Genomic DNA, 10726 nt, shown 5'->3' with positions numbered 1-10726 from the left:
ATCGGGTTGTTACAACGTGCAACGATCGATGCAGAGAAACTTGTGATTCGCAAGTGTATAGAGGGGTTGGAAGCGACCGGTTGGACAGTGGAGAGACAACTGGACCATAGGGAGAAAGGAAGCTCTAGGGACTGGGGGCAGACGCATGCTTTCTGAATGTTCTCTAAGCGATACGGCATCGTTTCATTTGAACCGGCCAAGAATTGGGGAGGGGTTTTAAAAAAAAGATTGAAAAACCGTACTTTATGGTTACCTTCCAAAACCGTGACCATAAACCTCTTTAGACCACCCTCTAAAATCGTGACCATAGACCCTTTTAGGTCACCCTTTTTTGAAGAACCGTGACCATAGACCCCTTTAGGTCACCCAAAAAAAAACAGTGACCATAGACCCCTTTAAGTCACCCTTTCATAAAACCGTGACCATAGACTCTTTTAGGTCACCCCTCAAAACCGTGACCATAGATGTCTTTTGGTCACGGTGAAAAACTGTGACCATAGACCATTTTAAGCCACCCCCAAAATCGTGACCATAGACCCCTTTAGGTCACCCTCCATAACCGTGACCATAGACCATTTTAGGTCACCCTTTTTTAAAAAACCGTGACCATAGACCATTTAAGGTCACCCCCCAAAACCGTGACCATAGACCTTTTTAGGTCACCCTAAAAACCGTGACCATAGACTCTTTTAGGTCACCCCTCAAAACCGTGACCATAGATGTCTTTTGGTGACGGTGAAAACCCGTGACCATAGACCATTTTAGGCCACCCCCAAAACCGCAAACATAGACCACCAAAACCGTGACCATAGATCCTTTTAGGTCACCCTTTTTTAAAAAACCGTGACTATAGACCTCTTTAGGTCATCCCAGAAAACCGTGACCATAGACCCCTTTAGGTCACCCCAAAAAATCGTGACCATAGACCCTTTTAGGTCACCCTTTTTCCAAAAACTGTGACCATAGCTTTTTTTTAGTCACGGTAAAAAACCATGACCATAGACCTTCTATGGTCTATGGTCACGATTTTTTACCGTGACCAAAAAAACCGTGGCCATAGACCCAAAATGTTGTAGTGTTGGTAGTGGAAATTTCGTCGGTTAAGACTATACTGACAACGCCGCTTTTATTAAAATTTCTTAATCGGCATTTTTCAACCCATCAAGGCTCCTTCATTTTTACTAGGGCGTGTGTACAAGTGCACTCCTAGTCTCTTTTTTAGCCTTGTTCTCTTTCAAATCTTCAGCAACCTGCTCCTCCTTGTCCACAGTGAAGACCTTGTACTCTTCCCTTGGATTTACCTCTGTGTTGCTAGAAAGAGGGTTGGGAGGTCTCTCAAGTATCCTGCTGCTCAACTGACCCAATTGTATCTCCAAGTTCCTAATTGAAGACCGGGTTTCTTGCATAAAACTATGAGTGGTATTGGAGAGGTTGAAAACCAGTGTGCCTAAGTCAGAGAGGCTATGCTTGGACATTTCCATCTACTGCTAAGAGGGTTGGAACTGTCTGTTATTGAACCTACTTTGATTGGTTCCACCCTGACTATTGTTAAAGCCTTGTTGAGGCCTTTGCTGTCCTCTCCACCCAAAGTTAAGGTGATTTCTCCATCCCTGATTGAAAGCATTTGCAAAGGGATCATTATTGGTATTTCGAGAGGAATTTTTCATGTAGTTCACTTCTTCCATGGTGGGCTGACCAATGTCACCAACATCTCCTTCATAGGGTGCATCTTGAGGGATAACAGCTGAAACCCGCATCTCACTTAAGTGTTGAGAGATCATGCTAATTTTTTGGGACATAAGTTTATTCTGTGCCAGAATGCCATCCAGTGTGTCCACTTCCATGACTCCTCTCTTCTGAGTAGTCCCAGTGTTCATAGGGTTTCTCTCAGAAGTGTACATGTATTGGTTGTTGACAACCATCTCAATAAGCTCAATCGCCTCTTCAGGCGTCTTCTTCATGTGTAGTGAACCACCAGCAGAGTGATCCAGTGACATCTTGGCCATCTCAGAGAGGCCATCATAAAAGATCTCCAGCCTGGTCCATTCGAAAATCATGTCAGGAGTGCATCTCCTGATCAGCTGCTTGTATCTCTCCCAGGCTTCATAGAGGGACTCTCCCTCTTTCTGTCTGAAGGTCTAGACTTCCACTCTCAGCTTACTCAACATCTAAGGTGGAAAGAACTTGGTCAAAAATGCAGTGACCACCTTGTCTCATGTGTCCAGGCTCTCCTTGGATTGAGAATCCAGCCACAACCTTGCTCTATCCCTTACAGTAAAAGGGAAGACCATGAGCTTGTAGACCTCAGGGTTCATTCCATTCGTCTTGATCGTATCATAGATCTGCAAGAAATCAGATACCAACTTGTTGGGATCCTCCTGCGGGAATCCATGAAACTGATAGTTCTATTGTACCAGAGTGACCAGTTGAGGCTTGAGCTCGAAATTATTGGCACCAATGGTAGGTATAGATATATTGCGCCCATAAAAGTCAGTAGTGAGTGCAGTGTATGAGCCAAGCATCTTCCTTGCTTGCTCCTCAGCGTTCGGATTCCCTCCAGCCATAGTGGTCTCTTCAGCTTCCTTCTCAAAAGTTTTCGTGAGATTTTCTTCGGCTTTGCATACTTTAGCTTGTTATAAATGTCACCTTAAGGTCCTCCCAGGTTTAGGATCAAGATCAAGAAGGGGTTCTTTGTCCCTGTTCCTGCTCATAAACAACAAGAAACAAAGAAAAAGTGGGAGTCTCTATGTCTGAGTATAGAAAGCTCCCAGTGAGATATCCTAAAAAGAAATAAAGTAAGATAAAGTAAGCAATTAACTAAAAAAAATTCAAAAATAAGAATGCAAGAATTAACCTAAAACTTTCAAAATTTAAAAAGAAAAGGATTTATTTTTTAAAAAAATTTTCGAAATTTAAAAAGAAAGGAAAAATACTAACGGGACACCAAACTTAAAATTTGAAATTAAATAAAAATAAGATAACTAGAACAAATATTCGAAAATCAAGGAAAAGATAACTAAGATAAAAATCAAAAATCAAGAAAAATAAACAAGATAGGAATCGAAAATAAAAAAGAAAATCAATTTATACAAAAACTAGTAAAAATACATAATCTAAGCAACAAGACAACCGGTAGTTATCAATCACGAACAATTCCCCGACAATGGCGCCAAAAATTTGGTGCGCAAAATTAGAACTCGCGCAACTTAACCGCCAAGTGCACTGGGTCATCCAAGTAATACCTCAGGTGAGTGAAGGTCGATCCCACGAGGATTGTCGGACTGAGCAAGCAATAGTTATCCTGTTGGACTTTGTCAGGCAAACAGTAAAAGATGGTTGTGTTGAAAGCGCATAAGACGAAATAATAAAGAAAGCAATAAAAGGTTTGATGTAAAACAATGATAAGAAAACAGTTAAGGTCTCAGAGATGTTTATCTTTCCAGATTAAAACTTCTTACTAACTATTTTAACAATGAATGATTCATTCTATGGAAAACTATAAGTGATTAACCCTAATCCCTTAGTGATTAATCTCCTCTAATCCTCATCAAATGCCACTCATGTGGTCATTTAATTCGAATTGGAGGGTGAAGTTCAGAAAACTAGTTTATACCACAAAGGCCCTAATCACCCTAAATTCGGGCTGAACAGATGTTCCTTGTCCCCAACAGGTTGTGGATTAGCCGTCTAGGAGGCGTGTATCAAGCTGTGGTTCAAGCGATCTCTCTCGAGCATCACAAAAACCCATGTAGAAAAAAGGTCATACTTCTGTTCTACCCAGTTTCATTAGTTTAAGAACGAAATCATACCTTAGAATTGAAACAAACATATATTAAAATAGAAGAGCAATAATATTAATCCATAGAAATCAACAAAACTCCTAACCTTAACCAGGAGGTTTAGCTGCTCGTAACTTATAGAGAAAACAAGATTATGAAAAGTGCAGGAGGAAGATGATTCTAACCTAATTGATCTTCTCCTTTAAATAGTAACCTAATAATAAATGCTAAACCTAAAAGATATTATTTTAAAATAAAATATTACAAATATAAAATAAGATAAAACTAATAAGTGCTAAATCTACTTGGAGGCCCAATGATGTGTGAAACGAGCTGCTTGCTGGCATTCAACGCCAGGATTGGGCGTTGAATGCTAGAGAGGGGGAAGCGCTTCTGATCTCATGCCCCCTGCTGGCGTTGAACGCCAGGTGCGCGTTCAGCACCCAGGGGGGAGCTGCCAGCATTTTTTTTCTTGCTCTAGGTTTATTCAAACTGCTCCAAATTTCACCTAAAACCATAAAAACACAAGAAAAACTCAAAGTAGCATCCAAAGGTGATTTTTACAGTAAAATCAAGTACAAGTAATAAAATTCTAACTAAAAACAATATAAAAATGACTAGAAAAAGGGTATAAGATGCTCACGCATCAGTACTACCCTAGCAGAGTGAATCCATGACACCCTAAGAGGTAGTTGTAAGTAGGTGTGATATCCATTACTTAGAATAATACGTTAAAAGTACATGGACCAATTTGGAATGGGTTTTCAATCTCTCCAATGACACATCTTCTCATACCATCAAAAGCCTTTACTACCATTGCATTTGGCCTTATGTATGAGTTATCAAATAGTAGTTTGTCAAGTGTGAATTTTGGTATCACATTGAAAGAGGAGCCATTATCTATTAATACTCTTGACATAACGTGATTTCGACACTTCACAAATATATGAGGGGCATTGACGTGTCCTCTTCCTTCAAAGGAAATTTTATCGTCCAAAAATTGGATAAAATTATCACCAATAATATTGTTAACTATACCATCAAATTTTTCAATAGGTATGTCATGAGACATGTGTGCTTGGTTCAACACTTTCATGAAAGCCATTATATGGAGTGCCAAATTCATCAGAAGAGATAATGGTGAAATCTTTGTTAGAGTGCGATTTAGCTAATCAACCATTTGATACTTGCTTTGTTTAATAAATTTAAAGAATTTACAACTCACAAGCATCTTTTTCTGAGATCTCTATTTCATCATTTTTAGTAGGAATTTTCCCCAATTAATCTTTTTCCTTGTGAATATTTTTCACCTCATTCTCTTGACCTTTCAGTAATTTCTCTAGCATATATATATAACCACTATAAGTTATTTCACCTACCCCACCAATGTTGATAATTGTATGAGTTCCATTATCACTCTGTGTGGCATTAAGAGAATCATCTTAATTACTTTGACATTGTATTTCTATAAAATTTCTCTAGAGTCCTTGTATGGGAAAGGATTTGGCACTTGTATTGTGATAGCCTTTGGAATATTTTCGGGCAGGTGGGGATCACCCTTGGTATCGTAGATCACTAGGGGTGTGTTTGTTTGATGTGAAAATGGGAGGAAAGAAAAGGGAAGGAAAGAAATTGGAAGGAAAATAGTTATTTTTCCTTGTTTGGTTGAGGAGATAAATAGGAGAAGAAGGAAAATAGATGGAAAAATATTGGTGGGATCCACCAATTTTTTTTCCTCCAACAATGGAAAGAAAATGGAGAGAAAACTAATTCTCTCTCTCTACTTCCAATATTATCCCTTTACTTTTTTCAATATATTTTATAATATAAGGGTAAAATTATCTTTTTATAACATTTTTTCCTTCTTATTTTCCTTTCATCCAAATACATCTAAGGAAAATAAAAATCCGCTCAATTTCTTTCCTTTCCTTTCTTTCTTTTCTATTTTTTTCCTCTTTATTTCTTTCCTTCCAACCAAACATAGCCTAGAGGTTTTGGTGGAAAAGCAATTTTCCTCACGAGGGTACTTTGAATTATTCCATCATTAGTTGACCCATTAATCGTGTTTACATCATTTTCAATATAACTGACTTGTATCAACTTTCTGTCAATTAAAGTTGGTAGATTTGTCTAAATTTATTGTTTTCTTCAATGAATGTTGAAGTTTTTCATAAATGAATCAAGTTGTTCCCTCCACCTCTATTGAAGTAGATGTAGTGGAAATTGGCATTAACTCAAATTCACAAAATTTTTGGAGAGTGAACTTCATCGGGGTTTTGACTTCAGTTGCTGTAATAACCAACTCTTCTCTTGAATCTTCAATGGCATTGTTTGACCTCCATGATTAGGTAGAGGATTTTGATTCATATTAGGGTTATTTTCTTTAAAATTTAACTATTTAGCATTAATTATCTCTTGCAATTTATATTTTAAGGCTCCACAATTTTTTGTGGAGTGTCCCATAGCTCCTACATGGTTGTCATATTTTGGGGGTATAAAATCTATTGAGATAAGTTAGTTCAACTAGTTTTATTGGGACCGAAACTACCAAGGAATTTTGAATGAGATGTGGGAGTAATTTAGTATAAGTAATAGGGTGGATGATACAATACTCCCCTAATGTTTAGACATTATCAATATTGTAATGTTCATTAGCACAGTATTCTAAAAGGTATTCTATTTTTTTAACAAGGAAGCTCAACACACTCAGTGGAGCGAGAAAAAACTAACAAACAAGGAACCTGTAAAAAAAAGAATAGAAATCTGTCCCTAATGTTATCTCCGGCATTGTCATCAACAACAAAAGGGATCCAAACTACACCATTCTCTATAACAGAGTACAGATTTATGGAACACCTCCTCTGCACCTCCTTCCATGTTCTTGAAAATTCGCCTGTTCCTCTCTAGCCAAATGTTCCAAATAACCAAAAAGAAACATATGAGCTACTTGTTGTGGTCTCCTTTCCTTCTAGCAACACCTGTCCAGCTCTCAAAGTGTTCCTTTAGTGAGCCCGGAATAGATCACAATCTCCCAAAGTCAGATAGCAATAGACACCACACATGCCAAGTAAACTCACAGCCCAGAAACAAGTGATGTATATATTCAACGTCTTTTTTACATAGAACACATATATTATCACCATGTTCAACAATTCCCAGTCTATGCAATCTTTCTTTGGTGTTCACTCTCCCTATCAAAGTAAACCAAATAAATAACTCCACTCGTGGTGAAACCAAACCTTTCCAAATGTTTCTGGTAAAACTGTAGCTGGTAATTTTCTCCGGGAGGGACTCCAACTGCATTACCTGCACAAATGAGTTAGTTGAAAAAATACCTTCCTTGTCAAATTTCCACACAACTCTATCTTGCTTATCATATGCTAGCTTAATAGGCCGTAAAGTTTCATATAATTGATCCACTAGTTTTAACTTTCATTGGTATAACTCTTGCCTCCACTGGAAGTTCCAGATCCACTCTAACCCATCCCAAAATCCACAATCCCCTATAACAGATCCTTTTTGGTTTGAAATAGAGAAAAGCCTCGGAAAACTCATCTTTAGCGAACCACTTTGTAGCCAGACATCCTCCCAGAATCGAGTCCTCCTTCCGTCACCCACCTCCATAGATAATCCCGCAATCATCTTATCTCTCACATCAGTATCCCTAATCTGCAGCTGACAGATATCCTTCCATGGACCCCCTCTACCCGGTAATGTCTGAGCCGTTAACATCACATTGGGGTTCAAGTCATAGCAAAAACACACGACCTTCTTCCATAATGGGCACTCCTCTTTTGAGAATCGCCACCACCACTTGAAAAGAAGTGCAGTGTTTCTAATTACTGCATCACCCACCCCCAACCCACCCACCTTTTCAGGGGCTTGAACTAACTCCCACTTAACTAACGCCAAACCATTCCTACCTTCCTCCTTGCTCCACAGGAATCTCCTCTGCAACGAGATCAACTTGTCTGACACTGCCTTCGGCATCTTATACAGACTCAAGTAGTACACCGGCAAGCTGTTTAGCACAGATTTAATAAGGACAAGCTTACCCGCCTTATTGAGTAGTTTTGCCTTCCACAAGCTGAGCTTCTCCTCAACCTTGTCAATAATCGGTTTTCAAGTCCTGACTAGTCTTGGATTTGCTCCTAGAGAAATGCCAAGATATCTTACTGGAAGACTGGCCTCCTTACATCCCAAGTAGCTGCACATGTTGGAGGTACACTGTTGTTCACAATTGATTGGAATTAGACTTGATTTATCAAAGTTAATAGTCAACCCTGACATCATCTCAAAGCACCTTAGCAGCCTGGCATAGTTTCTGATGGTCTCCTCCTCTGGTGGACAGAATAATATAATGTCATCTGCGAATTGTAAATGTGATAACTCTATATTGTCCTTTCAAATCAGCAGCGGCAAAATACGTTTGTTTTTGACTGCCTCCCCTACCATCCTATGCAGCACATCAACAACCAGAACAAATAGGAATGGAGATAGTGGATCACCTTGTCTCAAACCTCTCTCTATCTTAAAAGGTTTAGATGGTGAGCCATTTACCAAGATCGACATAGAAGCTGTGCTAATACACTCCTTCACCCATGTCCTCCATTTCCAACCAAAGCCCATCTTTTGTAGCACAATATCCACAAAACTCTATTTTACCCGATCATAAGCCTTTTGGAAATCTGATTTGATAATTACCGCTTTCTTCTTTCTACTCTTTAGCCAGTGCACTGTTTCGCATGCAATAAGAGCTCCATCATGAATTTTCTGCCCTTTCACAAATGTGCTTTGGGTCTCCCCTACTAGACCTGGCATGACTGATCTCATCCTCTTAACCAGCACTTTGGAAATTACTTTGTATACACAACCAACCATGCTGATCGGCCGAAGGTCCTTGATCTCCTTAGCTCCGGTAAACTTAGGTGCTAGGGCCACCCAAGTAATATTGGCCTCAGAAGGTAACCGTGACGATCGAAAGAAGTCCAAAACAGTTGTCATGAATTCCACACCAATCTCATCCCAGCACTTCTTAATGAAATTCATGTTATACCCATCACTCCCTGGAGCCTTGGAAGATTCACAATCCCAGACGGCTTCTCTAATCTCCTCCATTGTTGGTATTCTCTCCAGAGCTATCGAGTCTTCTTCATCAATCCGATTTACCAGACTGTCCCTAAAATCCACTACCGGTGATCTCTCCTGGTGATATAGATCTTTATAGAAATCTCTGATAGCAATTTTGATCCGAGCTTGATTTCTTATTAGCCTACCATGAATTACCAGAGCATCAAGTCTATTGTTCTTCCTTCTTGCCGATGCCAAATTATGGGAGTACCTAGCATTCTTATCCATATCTTTTGCATGCCTAGATCGCGACATCTGCTTCCAGTGTACTTCTTTTCTGACATACCACTGCTTGCAACAGCTCACTAGTGCCTTCCTTCTAGCCTCCACTGTATCATCATAAACTCCATTTCCTGCCAACTCGTCTTACTTCCTGATTTCATCCTTAAAACGCTGAATTTTCTTATCCATGTTTCCAAAATTGTCCTTATGCCATCTTTCCAGAGGTACTGTTAAAGTCTTTAACTTATCTGTGAATCGTGCCTCACCAAGATTCCTCCATTCTTCCCTGACCATCCTTAGGAAACCATCATGTGTAAACCAGGAATCTAAGCTACAAAAGGGTCGTGATCCACCTCTAGATATGGTATCTTCCACTATAATTGGGCAGTGATCTGACATGCCTCTTGGTCCCCCTTTTAGTAGAATCTTTGGAAACTCCTCCGTCCATTCTACACTCACTAGGACTCTATTAATGCGACTGCAGGAGCAACCTCTAAACCAGGTAAACTTACGATCATGCAACGGTAGGTCCACTAGCTGCATATCTTGTACCCAACACTTGAAATCTTCTGCAGACACTATTAACCTATCCTGTCCTTTCCTCTCTTCAACCTGTATAACCTCATTGAAGTCATCCATGTAGCATATCGGTACTTGACATACACCAGCTATGAAGCTCAATTCCTCCCACACAACAAGTTTTTCTGCTCTATTATGAGCACCATATACCAAACAGAAAGCACAAGGAAAATCATTTTTCAATAGGACTCCTTCAATACATAACCATCTCTCTCCTTTATAGCAATTATTCATTCTAAACAGCATAATATCCCACATTAACACCAGCCCCCCTGACGTGCCTTCCGAGCCTACATACTCCCACCCTACAGCATCGTTCCACCAAATACGTACTACATTAAACTTAGTCACAACTAACATTTTAGACTCAACCAACCCTAACATATTCAGCTTCTGTTTTGTTTTGAGCTCTTTAACCATACTCAGCTTACCAATCCCCCCTAACCCCCTAACAATCAAAGAGCTAAAAATCATTTTAAATCTTTAGTACACACCTTTTTTAGCTTTCTCGGTCTGCATCTTCACGCCTTTTCTTTCTGCTTAGCCAACCTCCTCTTTTGAGCAAGTGCTTCATTCTGTTCTTGTAGAATCGCCATTATGTCGTCATCTTCATCGCACTGCACTGCTCCGGACTCTACTGCTAGATCCCATGCCCTTTTGTTTTCAATCATCTACTCTTCTCTTTCCAGAGTTTTCATATCACTGAGTCCCTTGTTCCCGTTGCTGGCATCCATCCCAGGCCCATTATCGCCACCGCCTTTCTCAAGTCTGGCAGTAGCCAGGGGCATAACGTCTGCTAAAGCTTCGTTACCGACCTCTAGGATCTCTTCCCCGTCGGCTGCATTATCCTTCCCTGGCGCTGGCATCGTTTTCTGGGTCTGTCTCTCATCCCCATCTACCCTGGAGAAGCCAACTCCTACCATCACCATCGCAAAGTTCTTTGAAGGCTTGGGGAGACAGTCCGTTGATTCCAGCTCAGTCTCACAGTTCCCCGTCACGACGTCAGTCGCCTCACG

General features: G+C 40.0%; 1 protein-coding gene across 1 annotated transcript; it reads right to left on the bottom strand.

Annotated features, from left to right (window-relative positions):
* LOC107607576 lies at window positions 9276–10381 on the bottom strand. Its single transcript, XM_016309511.1, has 2 exons — window positions 10260–10381; window positions 9276–10158 (listed from the first exon to the last, which is right to left on the bottom strand). The coding sequence occupies exons 1-2, from the start codon at window positions 10379–10381 to the stop codon at window positions 9276–9278; spliced, it is 1005 nt and encodes a 334-aa protein (XP_016164997.1).

The sequence above is a fragment of the Arachis ipaensis genome, chromosome B07, assembly GCF_000816755.2.
Source record: "Arachis ipaensis cultivar K30076 chromosome B07, Araip1.1, whole genome shotgun sequence".
Taxonomy (NCBI): domain Eukaryota; kingdom Viridiplantae; phylum Streptophyta; class Magnoliopsida; order Fabales; family Fabaceae; genus Arachis; species Arachis ipaensis.
The sequence above is the reverse complement of the archived record's forward strand: the minus strand, read 5'-3'. Positions and strand labels throughout refer to the sequence as shown.

Excerpts from the sequence above, each read along its gene's own strand:
- LOC107607576 (XM_016309511.1), bottom strand. The coding sequence starts at position 10,381 with ATGATTGAAAACAAAAGGGCATGGGATCTAGCAGTAGAGTCCGGAGCA. Across the intron at positions 10,159-10,259 it reads GCACTTGCTCAAAAGAGGAG|GGGGTTAGGGGGGATTGGTA; the intron begins GTTGGCTAAGCA and ends TTTGATTGTTAG.